The sequence below is a fragment of the Vicia villosa genome, linkage group LG4 (assembly GCF_029867415.1).
Source record: "Vicia villosa cultivar HV-30 ecotype Madison, WI linkage group LG4, Vvil1.0, whole genome shotgun sequence".
NCBI lineage: Eukaryota > Viridiplantae > Streptophyta > Magnoliopsida > Fabales > Fabaceae > Vicia > Vicia villosa.
The window spans coordinates 155264816-155282780 of record NC_081183.1 but is presented as its reverse complement, the minus strand read 5'-3'; the positions used below and the strand labels follow the sequence as shown (position 1 = coordinate 155282780).

General features: G+C 33.3%; 2 protein-coding genes across 3 annotated transcripts; one reads left to right on the top strand and one right to left on the bottom strand.

Annotated features, from left to right (window-relative positions):
- Nucleotides 1-92: 92 nt before the first annotated feature.
- On the bottom strand, nt 93-4640 carry LOC131595609 (calcium-binding protein CBP-like). The gene is made up of 5 exons (XM_058868004.1): nt 3941-4640; nt 2328-2374; nt 1780-1955; nt 925-943; nt 93-410 (listed from the first exon to the last, which is right to left on the bottom strand). Exons 1-5 carry the CDS (start codon nt 4494-4496, stop codon nt 306-308), a joined length of 903 nt encoding a protein of 300 aa, XP_058723987.1. The 5' UTR covers nt 4497-4640; the 3' UTR covers nt 93-305.
- Nucleotides 4641-9120: 4480 nt separating this feature from the next.
- On the top strand, nt 9121-15904 carry LOC131595608 (TMV resistance protein N-like). 2 transcript variants are annotated; one of them, XM_058868002.1, is made up of 5 exons: nt 9121-9422; nt 10963-11511; nt 11766-12846; nt 12938-13240; nt 13334-15903. In XM_058868002.1, the coding sequence occupies exons 2-5, from the start codon at nt 11036-11038 to the stop codon at nt 15326-15328; spliced, it is 3855 nt and encodes a 1284-aa protein (XP_058723985.1). In that variant the 5' UTR covers nt 9121-9422; nt 10963-11035; the 3' UTR covers nt 15329-15903. The 2 variants fall into 2 exon arrangements, with proteins under 2 accessions (XP_058723985.1, XP_058723986.1); XM_058868003.1 differs by having other exon boundaries at nt 9121-11511; nt 13334-15904.
- The last annotated feature ends 2061 nt before the right edge of the window (nt 15905-17965 follow it).

Here is a 17965-nt window from a genome sequence, read left to right as displayed (position 1 = left end):
ATTTCTCAACTCATAACATAACAATTTGTTATTTAGGAACAAACTTGTTCCAAAACAGACTTATATTTAGACATATATAGTATATATAGAGCTACCAAACTTAATTTCACAACTTCATTCACATAGAGTACTAGAAGGAAGTTATCAACAAGCTGAAAACAGTATTTTAGGATTTGTTTATAGGAAAAGACTAATGAAACGCTTAATAAAATTAAACCGCAAGGCTGTCCAAAGTAAACTCATTCGCCAACAGGAATAGCAGGACAGTAAATTTACATAGTCTACTGACATACACCATCACTATCCTATGCCACCAGGAATGGCAGGACAGTCAGCATAAACGCCTCATATGAAAATGTTGCAGAGCCAGTATACCCAGTATCCTTCTCCTTGAATTTGTCAGTTAGTCCCTGCAAATATACAATCATAAGTGAATTTGTCAGTTATTCCCATTAAAAAAAACAATTTATGGTTCATGCTAGAAAACAAAACCAGGTTCATTATTGTTTCATGTATCAAACTAATAGCATAAGAAATTTAACAAAAAGGAATGTGTGTTTTTTGTAATAATCTTATAGAGCTAATACCAAGAAACAACATTATGCATACATGAAACTATAGAAGCTTGGAAATATAGAAATTAATTTGTGACACTGTGGCTGCTAATGATAAAGCTCTCCATAGGACACTGAATATTATCATTGTCCGCGAAAAAATGTTTAGTTTCAACACTGAAGTTTTGATAACAAACTAGCAGCAAACATTTACAAGGTTGTGTATATTGTGGAGTTTGTGTACATATACATGAATGTTGTGTTAACAAAGCTCTGATACCCTTATACTTTTCTTTTTAATAAGAATAGTAAGATGTAATTTGACTTGCAAAAACAGATGAAACTATAAAAGAGAATTTCGATAGCTTACCTTCACAGTGAGACAACACCTGCGATAGCAAACAAAGGAAAAGAATTAACTTATCAATCCATTTTACACCAAAACACACTAGGATAAACATAAACAAAGTTCTCCTATACAAGAAAATTTCAATTTAATAGAAGGTTTTTCTATATTAAATAATGAAATTTGATTCCAAACTATAATGCATGGACAGGGATAACTTTAATTGGGACCTAAAAGAGGACAACCCATTACTCAATCAGCCCAAAAAGTGTCATAAAGGGCAAGGGCCACAGGACAAATCAGGCAGGCGTGACTTGGTGGGTCGTTAGGCGCCTGATCCGACCCATCACGCCTAGGGCATGGATCACCCAGCCCAAACTCATGTACATCAAGTGACACCACATTAATGTGTCAGACACGTGTTCTTGAAAGGACCGGTATTAGCCACTTCTCCAAGGAAGAAACTGATCCTTCCTACGAATGGGGAGACTGGTCTTCCTATTCCCACGCTCTAGTCAAGCAGTTGGGATAAAACCGGTTCTGCACCCAACAAGGATCCCTCACACGGACAGGATAATCTTAGTATTTTTCGGCAGTACAATACATAAACACAAAAATTAACAAATAACACAACAAATTTTTTAAGTGACAGGGGATCAAATGGCACAATTCTTTTGTTGGTAAATTAGAGGATTAAAAACATGACTATTGCTTTCCAACATGACTAAGGCTTTATAATTTTCTTCTTTTTTTAGTCAAAATAAAGTAGTATTGTATAGTGTACACCGGAAAAGAAGACACCTAGCCAAAATCTTTTTTAATTAGATAAGACTATAAGTAAATTCAATAAAAAGAAAAAGAGTTGCAGCAAAGACATACTCAATGAAATTGTCATATTCAACAGCCTTGTTTTTGCCACCAGTTTTGTCAAACTTGGAGACAAGCAAGTCCAATACAGTAGGAGAAACAGCATAACCCAAACTTAACAGTGCATCTCGCAGCTCATTTGAATCGATTTTGCCACTCCTGTCCTTATCAAATCTCTCAAATATTCCCTGTAACAACAACCACTTGGTCAGGAGAAGCTGATTGCATACAGTATAAGTTTGTCTATGCGTATGTTTGGTTAATTTTGAAATAATTTGATTTTGTAGAACTGATTTAGTATTTTCGCTAAACCTAAGTTTGAATGAAAGTAATTTATGTTAGTAAGCTTTCCCTCTAACAACAAGTTTGATGTAAACTCTATCTAATTGTCAACCTCACGCAAGAGAAAATAACCTAACTTAATGTTTACTAAAATCAATTTTACCAACAAGGAAAAAACAATTTTAATCCTCTACGTTGTAAATCCAAATCCTAATACTTACTATTAAGTTAGAATTAAGATTAACTACGTGAAAACTTGGAATGAAAAGAGAAAATACCCTCCAGCTCTGAAGACTGTAAAACAGAGAAGTGAACTCCTTGGGTCCTGCATTACCAATTCAAACAGTGAGGATGGCAAAAAAAAACCGATGACAATCAATGATTGAACAGCACATTAGATTATAGGAAGCAAAAAATGTTGAATAACGAATATAACAATAGCAATGAGATCAGGACCGTCTTTAAGGGTGTGCAAGATGAGATATAGCTCATAGACCCCAAACCCAAATTTGCCACGGTAGGGCATTGGGGCCTCGTAATAGATTTGGCAGTGTTAAACAGAATAAATACGATCCCTACGCAGGCCTCCAAAACCATAAGACGGTCTTAAGTAAGATGATATAACAAATATAAAAGTTGAATCTAATTTCTTCAAAAGCACAACTTGAACGTCTTACTATTGCAGATATGCCATTGCCTTGTAGATTTCGCATACTACATCTCAAGCACTCGAATGAACCGAAAATAATGTCAAGTATGAGTAGTAAGTGAATGTGTTTTCACTTTAGTAAAGGTTTGTAACCAAATAATCATGCCAACTATGAGTAGTTACATTGACTTTGAAACCAAGTAAGTACTATTATTCAGGATGCTTTTAAGGTAAAAGTAAGTACGGTGGAAAACTTTTCCAGTTACACAGAAAAACATAATTATGTTTAAAAGTAATCAAAATCCTTAATATATTAAAACAAAATACAAGTTTCCCTCCTAATCCTTAATAAGTTTCCCTCCTAACTTATTAAATCTATAATTGCATTTAATTATTCAAATCTTTTAATTTTTTTTATACAATTCTTTTCAAATTACCAATTCTAAGAATTTCAATTTCACTAATTAATTGTAATTTTTATATTCATAACATATGAAATATAATTTATTTTCTAACATTTATAAAAATATGATATATCTTCCTAATCAGTCATGTGCATCGCACAGGTAAAAGTACTAGTTATTATTAGAATCATAGATATTTAATCAAGATTAACCGTGTATATAAATTACTCTTATTCGATGAATAAACACGCAATCTTTGTATTTTGTATTTATTTAACATGTGGCTTTAGTTTACATGACTCATTTTTTTATAAATCTTAAAATTAGATAATAAAATAGAATTGGTTAAAAGAAATCACACCTAGAAGCCACAGGTGGAATAAAAGAAAAGGCCGCCGAATCCAATGTACTGTAATTATTAAAACCAAGTAGAGTGGGACCGGTAGTAGATATCCGCCCACAGGATTGTCTCAAAAGTTCAGTCCCCGCGTTTGCAATAACGCGCTTTTCTAATTTCCCCTTTCTTTTCAGACCATGTAAACCAAGTCGCATCGCATGCAATGCACACTACCCTCCAACTAGTGGATTATATATTAATCGGTGCCAAGTGTCAACTACTTATTCAATTAACGAATTTATAAGTAGTTGAAATAAACAAATATAATATTTATTGCTTAAAAAATTGTGAAAACGTATATGGTCCAAGGGCGTAACGGCCATTCAGCCAGCGCATTTTATCACCGAGCGCCGGTAAACCCGAACAAGTTACCAGAAAATCTAATTTTACCAAATCAGAACTTTGAATAAAAAATGGTAATGAAGTAGAGGACGTTCTTACCGATCTTCTTGACACTGGTGTTGGTGAAGTGATACATGAGGAGGTGCACAGTTCTCAAGCTGAAGCTCTGATTGTAAGAAGACAAAGCCCTCTGTAATTCCTTGTCATCGATCAAACCGCTTCCATCCTGATCCGCCACCTGGAAGCACGCGACGATGCTGGGATCGGTGCCAGGAGGGAATGTCGATGGCAGAAGTGATGCGAACGGGCTCCCGTGTGCCGGCGGTGGGTATGCACCGCCGCCGCTGGAGTGTGATTCTTCTTTTGGGGGTTTCTGATGAGGAGCGGCGTAGGGAGCCGACGGCTGTCCGTAGGGGGTGGCGGAGTACGACTGACCGGGTGGAGGAGCACCGTACTGAGATGGAGGCGGTGCACCGTAGGATTGAGATGGAGGTGGTGCGCCGTAGGACTGAGATGGAGGTGGTGCCCCGTAGGATTGAGATGGAGGAGGTGCGCCGTAGGACTGAGATGGAGGCGGGGCGCCGTAGGATTGGGTTGACGGTGGTGCGTTGTAGCCGTAACCGTAATTGGGTGGCTGATTTGGGTAACCAGACATGTTGAAAGGAGAGAGGGTTTTTCTAAGAAGAAAAAAATGAGTAGTGAGTAGAGACAAGCAACAGAGGGTTAGGTTGAGGTCTGAATTTATATGAAGATATATGCTGAGGTGAAATGGGTTCTGCCTGCTTACTCGAATAAAATGATGAAGGCGACTTTTTTTTAGATTTGTTTTACCTAATTAACCCTTTTCTAGTAGTTCCCTTTTCCATAAATTGCCAAAATTCTCAACTTTTTTCTATAAATACAATTGGCATTTTTTTTTAGTTGCATAAAACAAAAACGCCAATTGTTTTGAAAGCCTCCACACCGTTTTTGTTATATTAAAAATTACTATATTATCTAAATAAATAAATAAATAAGAGGGTTGATGAAAAACACTAAAAAAAAACTAAAAAATGTTTCTGATTTTGAAATTTTCGAACTTCATTTAAAAACTAGTGATCTAATTTAAAAACGAAATGACTATTCCGTCTGAAAGTACACTTCCGAATACATTCTAATTTCTTTTTTTAAAAATATAATTATATATTTATTTGAAAATTCATTTTCAGATTATAATTTAACAAATTTTACGCAACAGTCAGATAAATGTTTTAGTCTCTATTATTTTTTAAAATTTTAAAAGTTGTTTAATTATCTTCTAACTTTTTAATTTTTAAATAAAATTTTCATAAATATTAGAATACTCTAAAATCAAATTTTTTAAATGAGAAGAATTAAATATGAACTTTTAAAATTTTAAAGCTTAATAAAAAAATTAATAAAAATTTGGACATAGAAATCAAATTTTGAGTTCTTTTTTTTTTCAAATAATTTTTTATAACGTTCTAAACATGACTACAAAATAATTATTCAAAAATACACATTTGCTTAATATCGGAGACTAAAACTACGTGCATAATAATTTTGTAGAAACCAAAACATGTCACTTTTTATAGAGACCAAAAGAAATTTTTTAAGTTATTGAGATCAAAAACATATTAAACCCAATTAATAATTTACATTTTTATTCTTATGATTTTATATAAGTGATATGATATTCAATGATGAAAATTCATAAATATTTTTTTAGCGATAAAATTAATAATATTGAATAATTTAAAAAGTCATAACTTATCGCATAACATTAAAAAAAATTAAGTACAAACTAATTCATATTGTAACTAACCAACACAAATTAAACAATGTGTCGATAACAATTTTTAAATACATGAATTAGTTTATATATATATATATATATATATATATATATATATATATATATATATATATAATAAAAATGAATAATTTAAAATTTGATATAAAATAAAATACAATAGAATACGTAATAAAATTAGAAAAAAATAGCATAAATAAACTTAAAAATAAAAATTATAAAAAAAAACTAGAGTGATTATAATCTATATTAAATACAAAAATAAAAAATAATTTGAAGGTGAAAAATAATTATAATAAGTTAATGGAAGCAATAGAGAAAAATCACACAAAAAAGAAGCAAAAACACGAAAGAAAATAATAATTTTGAAATGATAAAAAAAAATGAAGGTATTTTAGTAAATATAACAATTTCCTAAATATCGAAACTCATATTCTCTCATTTCCCCTCCCCTCCAAATTCCTTCGGTTCTGAGGGACACAAAAAGTGCGATTTGAAGAGATTTTGCTCCCCTCGCCTCCTCTCCTCTACCCTCTTGAAAATTGAACAAACATATTTCATTATAAATATCTCCTCCCTTTCTCTACATCTACCTCGAACGAACACACCCTTAAAAGTTAATTATTACTCTTTCTTAGATTAAATACAATAAGAAAAAATAAAACCGAAAATCCTAAGTCACGTGCTGTCGGAGTTGAAGTAGTAGTGCATAGCATCGACGGTATTTTGGAAGACTTGTTTTGTTTGGTCCAAGCGGTCCTCATTTGGTCATTTCGTTGGGCTAAGGCTTGATTTCGCTCACGGAAATATGTTTCCATGTTTGCAGCAGTGGTAAATGTTGCCTCAAGTTTTGAACTGGCATGTGATCTCGGTGCTCCTCTGTTTACTGTGGAAATTGGTAAACAACTGCTGGTCCTCCCAAAGCCTTGAAGCTAGGGGTTACTTGCAAGATTGACCAGTCGATCTTAAGACCACATGCTAAAGTTTCTTGGGATTGTATCTGTCTCGTCGAAGAGTTTGCCTAAGAAACGGTTTTCTAAGGCTGGTAACAAATACAATGTTTTTCCACACTAACTATTAGATTCGACCGACAGGTGACTCGTGACCGACGGGACAAACCTAGACTTATAGATTTTTTGTGATATTATGAGTGTTCCGACCCTGACCTTCTAGGGTAACTCGTGACCACCAGATAGCGTCGACTCATAAGACGTTCTCAGATAACAACAACCACTTTCAATTTACTTGGTTGGAACGATGATCAAGAGACAAAATAAATACTTGTTAAAGAACAAAATACAAATAAAAGCTTCAAAACGTACGATTAAGAAGTAAAAGGATTGCATTGAAAATAAAGATGGTGATTCACATACATCAGAACTCTCAGCAACTCTTGTTTCCTTAAGGGCGGAAAATGGGCAGAGTGTAAGCAAGTAGTTTGATCGTAATAGTGAACACACCTTTTTTACATTTATTCTAGCCTATTTATAGGCTTTACATGAAGTAACTACATAGTACAATCTACGGCTAAGATTCAAACTAGCAGTAACCGTCTCGTAGGATTTCTACGTGTTTGGCGCCTTTGACACACGATTCTCGCTTGATAACTGCTTCATTAACATTTCAAACTTTGAACATTTGAATTCTCGCGCTTTATTTGTTTCTGATAACTGTCTTTCACCGACACCGCTTCCCACCATCGAACGCTCTAAAAAATCTTCTAAGTATGGAACCCCTACGTTCGACTCTCACTTTTACCTCGACTTCAGATAGTTTCGACACCATCTGCTGTCGACATGCTTTATTTTTCTTCGTACAGATTTCTTGTTAGAATGAGAAGGTCTTCTTCTGAGGACACATGTCTTGCTTTTCCTCTAGAATTTTCCTTTAGGGTAACATCCTCATAGTAAGATGTAAAGTTTGGTCAAAATCTTGGTGGATTGACATACAAGTTCGGGCAAAATTTTAGTGACCCAGCTTGCCATATCGAGCGCATGCTTCTCCGACCTTTGCAAACGGTAAGGTGTTTGATGTTGTTGTTGAGGAATTCCCCTTGGTTGTTGGATTTATGGATGATTGAATTGGTCTTCCTCTTCATGTTGAGCTTCTTCTTGTCCTCCTTCATGAATAAGGTGTGTCATATTCCTTCTCATGGCACTTCAGTTGATTGAAAGCATTAGTGTGACTATCTCATCATTTGGATGGCTTTGAACTCCAACAAACATGCACAATTCATTAATAACATAAAAAGGTCCATAAACTCGTTGCGGTGTGTCAACCATATATTTGTTATTTTCAACAATTAACAACCCAACATCAATTGGCTCATGATGCAGAATTGCCATCAGAGTCATACACCTTTTCACAATAAATCCAGGCTGATTGGATGCAGATTCTAGAGTTTGAACAATAAAAGATGCTCCTATTTAGGTATTGGGCGCATTTGCCTTGTACGCAATCTTAAATGTAGAACTCTCACAATAACTTACTTAATCTATGAAATTGTCATGTTATTTGATTGTCTTTTGTTCTATGTCTAATATATAACTTTTGAAATCTTGACATTTTAAGTGAGCCAATTCCACCGTCAACTTGTAGGAATCCGTTTAATGTCAAAGCAAAGCTTTGTGTGGACTTACCCCAACACATGAATTGTTTGCACCTAATGAGATTTAAGCTTGAGACCTTAAGACCCGAGTCATCACCACTAGACCAATCCTTAGGGATTAATAAGTAAATGCTACAGCTAGTAATCGCATTTTAGACCTGCAATTTACACTCATTTAACTCAACTATCTCTATTCAATTAAATTACTCCATCTACCCTTATGTGATATCCACTTTTAATATTTACTGACTGATCACAAAAACTTGACTGGTCTGTCCGAACGAATAAATATTTAATCACTAAAAACATTAAATAATATAAAAAAATGAATAATCATAAAGAATAAATAAAATGAAAGTGAAAATTTAGGTGAGACTTATCCATACAAATCTTTTATAATTAACTTTACAAACCTTTGTTTTCTCATCATTCAACATCCAAACAAATCAATCAAACCTGTTTTTATTCAACAAATATCCAACTAAACTAAACACTAATTTGAATCTTTGATGTTTTCTGATACTTCCCATAAAAAAAGTTCATTAATATTGTCAAATAAATAATTTTATTTTTTTTCTTAAAAGCATGAATAACTAAATTATTTTAAATTATATATTAGACATGTGATATCAATAATTTTATTTTTCAATATTCTTATTTTAATAGCTTTTTATTTTAAAATTACAAAGTTAGTCTTATAACCAAAATATAAAACTAAAAGGATAAAATAATATAAGTTATAAAATTATTTTGAAATACGTCATGAAATAATGTTAAATTTCTCCAAGTATAATTGAGTTAATTTATATTACATAATTTTAGTAATTTTGATTCATTTTGAAAATAAATAAGAGAGATAGCCCCCAGAGAAAGATACAGAAGTTCAAAGTTACCCCAATCCAAACTTGTTTCTACTTAAGAAGAATGTAATTTCCCTTTCTTTGTGTGAAGTTTACACGACGAGGACCTCCTTTCTGAAGTCAATGCCATGAGCTTACAATGAGTCACTTTCCCTTTAGAAATTGGAACGCGGCTTTCCACACGCTTTTGGTTGTTTACTCCATTATTGATGGAGCACAATTCACGATGGATATATCTTCAACTAACCATTAAGGTCTCATCCACACTTGTTTCTTATTGCTAAACCTTTGAACACCAAGGTGCGTCGGTACTCACTCACCTTTTAATTTCTTTTTCATCATTTTGTTTTGCTTATAATATTATAGGCCGCAATAATTCGGCTATGTGGAGTAGTATAAAAAGTATCAAATCCACATAGATCAGTCATCAAGTACCGTTTCCACGAGTATCACTTCTTATTGCTAAAACTAGTTTGTTTGCGAGAATATGAAATATTTCACTTTTTAATATTAAAACTTAAGTTCGTTATATTAATCATAACAAGAATTCTGATTTTTTTTTTTTTAGAAAACATCAAAATTAATGGTAATGTCCACTTTCGTCGCCGCGTCACCGGACCTTAAAACCGATAAAACATCTATTTTTGCAATATGAATTTTTAGTTTAAAAATCTTTTACAATCTCTCGATCAATTCTGATTGACTTTGGCAAGTCTCGGAGCCTATCTTTGGAATTTCTAAGTCAGATCAATTCTGATTAGCTTTTGCAAGTCTCAGAGCCTATCTTTCGAATTTCTAAGTCGGATACCGTTTTTGCCCTTTCGGCGCGTAAACGGTATTTCGGTACTTCTACTTTCGTAGCAAATATATTTCTTTTTGAAAACAGAAATTACAAAATAATTACATCATTCTCATTACATGAGGTCCGTCGGTATGATGGTTCTTATGTCTCAGACTCTACGCAAAATCTACTTAGACATAATTAACGGTAAAACACCATAAACATACATAGCATAGCATGCATTGTAAACAACAGTAAAATAAACGATTCTGAAATTAAGAATGCTCTGAAGGGAGACTTTTGATCTAAGAGTACAGCAGCAACAGTATAAAACACAACAGATAAATTATGTGAAAATGGAAATTTGCATAAACTTGAAAACATGATTTTAGAGTAATTTTAATACAAAATAAAGCTTGGATCCCCTCCAAATCAGTTACAGTACAAATATATAGCTATTTTCTCACTCCAATGATAGTTGAAAGTTGAAACCTTCAAAAATCGTGCAGAACACAAGAAACTTCCTAGAGAAAATACTGGAACTGCCTGAACATGGGGCTGTCTGGGCGTCATCTCTGATGACGGCCAGCCCGTCATGGTGCTATTTTGAATCCATGACGGGTGTCATGCAGGATGATGGTATGCTCGTCATGGTTTCATCAGTGCTTACTCCTTGTTTCTCTGGGACCATTAGACCATAACGGTGTCATGGAGGATGACGGCCTGCCCATCATGGTTGTTGATAGCTTGATTCTCTTGTACTTTTCCTTCCGTAGTCAACGCCAGATGTCTTTTATCTGTAACACAATGAAAACACCTAGTATTTGCAGTAAAATGCGAATAAAAACATACGAAAACATAGAAATAAAATTAGATAAAAACGGTCGTGATCATACTACTACTACTACTCATAACAATGCTGTTTGATGTTTAGCGCAACCAATTTTGATTGTTTTGTTCAATTTACTTAACTTGTTTTTGTGGGATCCTGGAAATGAAGTGTCCTCCTAAATGAAACTTCTTTTAATAGATTTTTTAACGTCGTGTTTTGGAATTTAGGAGAAGAGAATTTTTGAAGAAGACTTGACAAAAATCGAAGTCAACTGACAACTGAGTGCTTATTGATGTATATATGACTTCTTCTTCTGAGTCAAACTCAAAGCATCAAGTTTTTCTCAACTTTAGAGGGGAAGATACTAGATGCAATTTTACAAGCCATCTCTATGCTGCATTGCGTGGAAAAAACATCCAAACATTCATGGATGATAAGCAAATTCAGAGAGGAGATGGTATCTCACCAACACTCCTCTCAGCTATTGAAAACTCCAACATTTGCGTAACAATTTTCTCGCAAGATTATGCTTCTTCTACATGGTGTTTGGATGAACTCGCGAAGATCATTGAATGCAATGACAAGAAAAAACTTATTGTCATACCTGTTTTCTATCACATTGATCCATCTCATGTGAGACACCAAAGGGGAACCTACCAAGATGCCTTTGCCAAACACGAGGAGCGTTTCAATGACAATCTAATCAAGGTACACAAGTGGAGAACTTCCTTGCATAAAGCTGTTAACTTAGCGGGATGGATTTCCTCAAAAAATAGGTAAATTTGCCATATATGGTAAATTATTTGTTTTTTAATAAACAAATCTTAGTTATTAGTATATTCATTGAAAAATATTTTTGATTGAATAGCTAATCAAAAACATTTTGAAAGAAAAGCAATAAATTTGGAAAAATATTTATTTTGCGAGTATGGTAATATGCTATATGAGTTTAAGTATAATCAATCAAAGAAACAGTGGTTATTTGATCCTCACGTGTCTAATAATTTTGCAATTTTTCTTCTTTATCTAGGTCTGAGGCAGTACTAGTTAAAGAAATTGTTGAAGTTATATTAGATAAACTGAAATGTATGGGCCCAAGTGTTCTAAAGAAGGGGCTTGTTGGAATTTCTCGACACATTGCACATGTGGAATCATTGTTATGCTCTGGGCCAGCTGACGTGCATATTATTGGAATTTGGGGTATGGGCGGTATAGGCAAGACAACCACTGCAGATGCTGTGTTTGCAAAAGTCTCTTATCAATACGAGGGATGTTACTTTGTTGCCAATGTCAGGGAAAAATGGAGAAATCAAATAAAGTTGCGGAATAAAGTTCTGGCACAGGTGTTAGGGGACCAAAGCATTGATATTAACACCCCTACTATGAGTTCCAGGTTTGTGGTTGAAAGACTTAAATGTAAAAAGGTCCTTGTCGTTCTTGATGACGTGAGTTTATCCGAACAAATAGAATATCTTGTTGGAGGGCGAGATTGGTTTGGACCAGGCAGTCGAATCATAGTGACAACCCGAAACAAAGAAGTATTTAATGGTGGAGTTGATGGAGTATACCAAGTGATGGCATTGAATTCTCGTGAAGCACTGGAGCTTTTTAGCTTCAATGCCTTTCAACAAGACTGTCCACCAATGGAATACCAATACTTGACAGAAAGGGCAGTAGACTATGCTAAGGGCATTCCTCTAGCTCTTAAAATTCTGGGATCACATCTTCGTTTCAAACGACCAAAAGAATGGGAGAGTGCATTAGAAAAACTGAAGAAAATTCCCAAAGCTGAAATTTATGATGTGTTGAGATTGAGTTATGAAGGATTAGACCCTGAAGAGCAGAATATATTTTTAGACATAGCCTGCTGTTTGAAAGGAGAAACAAAAAGCCAAATAGCAAGTATATTAGATGCTTGTGGCTTCTCTACGGAAATTGGGATGAGAAGCCTTGAAGACAAGTCTCTTGTAACTGTTTCTAAAAACAACACAGTACATATGCATGATTTGTTACAAGAAATGGGACGATATGTAGAATATATGAAAAAGCCTGAAGAACGAAGTCGGTTGTGGGATCCTAAAGAAGTTTACAATGTCCTAAAGTATTGCAAGGTAGAGATCAAATTGCTTAGTCCATACACTACATTAGTAAATTAATGTGCCCATCATTATGTTTAAATTTATTTACTCTTTTGTTTGTCAGGGTATTGAAAGTATTGAATGCATTGTCTTGGACATGTCACAAATCAAAGAGTTGACATTAAGCCCTCAAACATTTCAAAGAATGTACAGGCTAAGGCTTTTGAAATTTTATATACCCTCAGGCGATACGAGAAGAATCAATGTGCATATTTCCAGAGGTCTTGATTGCATGCCTGATGAAATAAGTTATTTCAGATGGGACTGTTTTCCATTTAAATCCTTGCCACCACGGTTTTGTGCTGAGAAGCTTGTTGAACTTGATATAAAACATAGCCGAATTGCAAAGCTCTGGGATGGAGTGCAGGTATTTTGTCAAAGCTTGTTTACTTCATAGACAAAGAATTGAGAAAAAAAAATACACAACTTGTCAAATAAATTTTACTTTCTTATAACACAGGATCTTGTGAATTTGAAGTCGTTATGCCTAAGCGGTTGCAAGAACTTGGTTGAGCTCTCAGATTTGTCTTTTGCCTCAAAACTAGAAAAAGTACATCTTGATGATTGTACAAGCTTGTTGAATGTTCCTTCATATATTTTGTCACTCGATAGTCTGCTTGCAATAAATCTGAGAAGCTGTAAACAACTTTGTCACATTGAAAGTGAGAAACAATCTAAATCTCTTCGATGGCTTAATCTAAGAGGGTGCTCAAGACTCACAAATTATTCAGTTGTTTCAGAGGAACTGGAGTACTTGAACTTAGATTACACGGCAATTAAAGAACTCCCTGACAACCTCAGCCTCTTACCGAAGTTAAATAAACTCTCATTAAGAGGTACTAATATTGAGACCTTGCCTGGTAGCATACAATATCTCTTCTTGTTGAGAGCTCTCGACGTAAGCAACTGCAGGAGGCTTCGTTCTTTGCCTAAGCTCCCGTTCTTGCTACAAGACTTGAATGTAAGCAATTGCATTTCCTTAGAAACAGTATCAAATTTAGGGATCAGAATGTTGCAAGATTCTTTTGGTAGGCTAAAGAAGAGAACATTGCTGAGACAGATTCACGAGGAAGAAAAAATGTCTCTTCGTCATCAAAAGTATTTGGGTAGATTTGAGTTTCATAATTGCATAAAGTTGGATCAGACAGCAGGCAGAACTGTTCTGGAGGAGGCACTTATTAGAATTCAGCTAGCAGCCTACCTGTCATTGAAGTTTGAAGAATGTTATGTAACTGATGATGAAGTTTTTGATAACTTTGACCCTGAAGATTTTGTACGTATATCCCGGCCCATTTATAGTATTTTAGTGGGAAATGAAGTACCAGATTGGTTCATGCATAAAAGAACAGACTCCTTGGTCATCCCTATTGAACTTTCTCCACTGCGCCATTTTAGGGACAGATTTCTGGGGTTTGCCTTCTGCCTTGTTCTTGGAGCATCCAAATCAAAAAGGAAGAATATTCGCCGTACTGGTCTTATGGCGGGGTGTAGATACTATTTTGAAGGCAAATATGAGGGAACTTCCATTATGAAGTCTTGTTGTAGTGATGCTGAATTAGATCAGGTATGGGTTTGGTATGACCAAATTTTTGATGTTGCAGATCTCACAAGGAATATTCCATGGAAGCTTTCCTTCGAGTTTTTTGTTTTGTCAGGTAGTTCAAGATCTGTAGTGAAACAGTGCGGAATTCGACCATTGTATGCTCCATTTGACATCATGCAAAGCCTAAATGAAGAAGTAAGCAGAGAAGCTAAGAGAGCTTACCATGATGTTGAATACAACAGAATTCCAAGGGAATACTGGCTTCTTCGCCACTATGCTCATCCTCTTGACCGCCTTGGATTTCCTTCAAAACAACCAAGGATTTCTGAGTCTCATGATGGACAATTTGGGGAACCTATTCCACTAACTTATTGTGCTGATAGTGTTGATGAAATTCAAATGGAACATGCCTGCATTGATGATATTCATGCTGAAGTACTGGTTTATTTTGGGGTTAATGGTAGTAACCACCGCCAACCACGTTTGCTGCGTTTAGCCCAACTGCTTCTGAATGACTACTGCTATTTTGGTGAACTCTCGGACAATATCGACATCTTTTCATCCCTGAGACTTTTGTCAATACATTGTTGCAATATTGAGAGCTTGCCTGCTAGAATCAGAAATCTTTCAAGGCTGGAATATCTTAAATTTTATGACTGCAAGAGGCTGAGGTTTCTCTCCAATCTTCCACCATCCCTACAAACTTTGTTTGTTACTAACTGCACATCTCTGGAGACGGTTGAATTTTCTGAGGAATACAACATGGATGTTGGTGTTGATAGAATTTTTCGCTACAAAATGTCCGGTTGGCTGATTGGAAAAGTATCGAGAATACAAGTTACTGAGCCAGCAGGAAATGTCATAAACTGGTGGTTCATGCAAAAAAACTGGTACTTCCATGGCCACTATTAAATTCAATGTTGCTTCACAATTACATACATTGAATATTGAGAGACGCGACAGCAGGACGATAGAAGTTACTTTAAAGGATTTATGCTGCGACACTTCCGAATATATGATCCTCGATAAGAAACAGATCGAGTTTTTAAAATATATAAAAAAACAAAGACAAAAAAGAATTTGTTCCTAGAATAAGAATTGATTCTAGAGTTTGTTTCTAAAATAAGGGAAATAAATCATAAATTGATTTGTTTTCAATGTAATTATTTAGTGTAATTATCCAAATAGTTATGTAGCCTTTATATATACAAGAAATGACAATGAGAAAGACATCAAGTTGGCGGGACGGGCATGATTTTTATGCCTATTTTACTTGGCGGGTTTGTCCGTCCCGCTCGTTTTTTGGCAGGCTTAAGGCGAGGCGGGCTGCCCGTTTTGCCACCCCTAGGTGAGTGGTTTGAAATTGGTTTTGGCTTCTATATGGTGAAAAACACATATGAAAATTCCAAAATACCTTTCGGATATCTATATCCGAACGCATCTAATTTTTAGTTTCAGGTGTTTTCGGATATGCATATCCAGAATATCTCAATATTTCAAATTCAGGGGTTTTTAACCGATATTTCAATTTTATTTTGAATTTTTTTTATTTATAATATAATTATAATATAATTAAAGTGTGTTATCATTAATAATGAAAAACTTAAATTTATAATTGAAAATTAAATATCAAAATAAATTTATGATATGAAATTAAACAATAAATGTAATAATTAAATTTCGATTTGCAATGGTGAAATGTAATTATCTTTATTTATTTAAAATTATGAATAATTTTTGAATAAAATATATAAAAAGTATTCTTTAATTGTAACTTTAAAATTTTAATTTAATTTAGATGACAATTTTATTTGGAGAAATAAAACTGACATTTCTAATTAAACTTTTTTAAAAGTTTTTATCATAGAATTGATAAAAACAAATAATTTACTATATTAAAAAGATATTTATATATTTATATTAAAAAGATATTTATATTAAAAATATATTTATATTATAATCAAAAGATGAATGTTATTAATAATTAATAATATTAAAATAGGACATTTAATTATTAAATGAATAGATAACGCGTTAATTTCTTGTTAAAAAATGATGAATAATTTATAAACTATTGGGATCATCTATAAAATCTTTTCAAAATCAAATCAAATATTTTTTCAAAATAAATAAATAAATATTTATTAATTAATTAAAATAGCTATATTATAAATAAATAATTAAAACCAAATATTTATTTATTGTATTATAACTATATTATAAATAAATATTTTTACAAAATAAAATCAAAAGAAATTTGGTATCTTGATTAATACAATTAATTATATAATTAATATAATTAATTCACCTTGATTTTAACCTTTTTAACAATATTTGGTTATTTCGGAAATGCATATCTGAAAAATCTTAAGACCAAATATTAGGATATTTCGGAAATGCATCTCTGAAAATACTTTTTTCGCAAAAAAAAAAAAGAAGAAAAAGATGAATTTGGTGAATTCGGAGATGCATCTTCGAAAACACTTCTAAAAAATAAAATGTGGTGCGTTCGGAGATGCATCTGCAAGTTCTAGTGACAAAAAAAAAATTACGCTAGAGACCCCTAAAAAGGTAAAAAGATAGAAAAAATTTCCCTTTTTTTTTTGTAATTCATCTCTTTATTATTTTATTTTTTGGTTGTAGTTTACTTTAGTCTTTTAGAATTTGTTTTAATAAAAAAAAATAGTATTGAAGTTTTTTTTGGCATTCATTATTTTTCATAAATAAATAGAGTAATTAGTTTTTCTTGTTAAATTGATTTTTAAATCCAAATAGTTTAGTTTTCTTTTCTATTTCAAGTTAATTAAAAATATTAATTTAGAAGTTAGGCTTTCTTAATCAAAATAGGATTAAACAATTTTTTTTTTAAAGAAATTTTTTAGAGATAGCTTGGTAAGTTTGAAAGTGCTTGATTTATCCTTTATGTGCATGTTTGTATGGTTTATCTCGTTCTTTTAATACTTAATTATTTGCTAGTATGGTTATTTACTTGGATAATATCGATTGTTATGCAAGATAAAAGCATGTGCGCAATAAAATCGATCTTTCAAGATAAGTTTCAAAAGCTCAATCCAACGTCGAGCATCCTTCCCGCTTAACTCGAAATACTTTTGTAAATCAACCTCAAAAATTTGATCCAACGTCAAGTTATTACAAACCCCGTTTCAAAAACATTTTTCATAATAAACTAGAATGAAAATAAGGTGATTGGGTTTAGACCTCTTCCCTTCCTGAATACTCAAACACTGTTGTAGAGCTCACTGTTTGAGTATTTGTCTTCCTAAGAAACACGAATCTTGATTCGTCTCACACTTTTTCTTAATAACTTTTTTGGATGAAAAAAAAGTTGATTGGATTTAGACCTCTTCCTTTCCCGAGTATTTGGATATATCCGTAGGGCTTCCCATCTGGATACTCTTTTTCACTTAAAATCAATCCAACCAATCAAACTTCTTTTGCCTCGGTGCAACTTCAATTTTTTTCATAAATGAGTGTGTTTTAGCCATTTTGACGTGAACAAACAAAAGATTCACCCTCATAGAGCAAGCA

Coding starts and splice junctions, on each gene's coding strand:
- LOC131595609 (XM_058868004.1), bottom strand. CDS start 4,496: ATGTCTGGTTACCCAAATCAGCCACCCAATTACGGTTACGGCTACAAC. Junction 2,375..3,940: donor CACCAGTGTCAAGAAGATCG/GTAAGAACGTCC, acceptor TTGGTAATGCAG/GACCCAAGGAGTTCACTTCT. Junction 1,956..2,327: donor ACAGTCTTCAGAGCTGGAGG/GTATTTTCTCTT, acceptor TTGTTGTTACAG/GGAATATTTGAGAGATTTGA.
- LOC131595608 (XM_058868003.1), top strand. CDS start 11,036: ATGACTTCTTCTTCTGAGTCAAACTCAAAGCATCAAGTTTTTCTCAAC. Junction 12,847..12,937: donor ATGTCCTAAAGTATTGCAAG/GTAGAGATCAAA, acceptor TTTGTTTGTCAG/GGTATTGAAAGTATTGAATG. Junction 13,241..13,333: donor AGCTCTGGGATGGAGTGCAG/GTATTTTGTCAA, acceptor CTTATAACACAG/GATCTTGTGAATTTGAAGTC.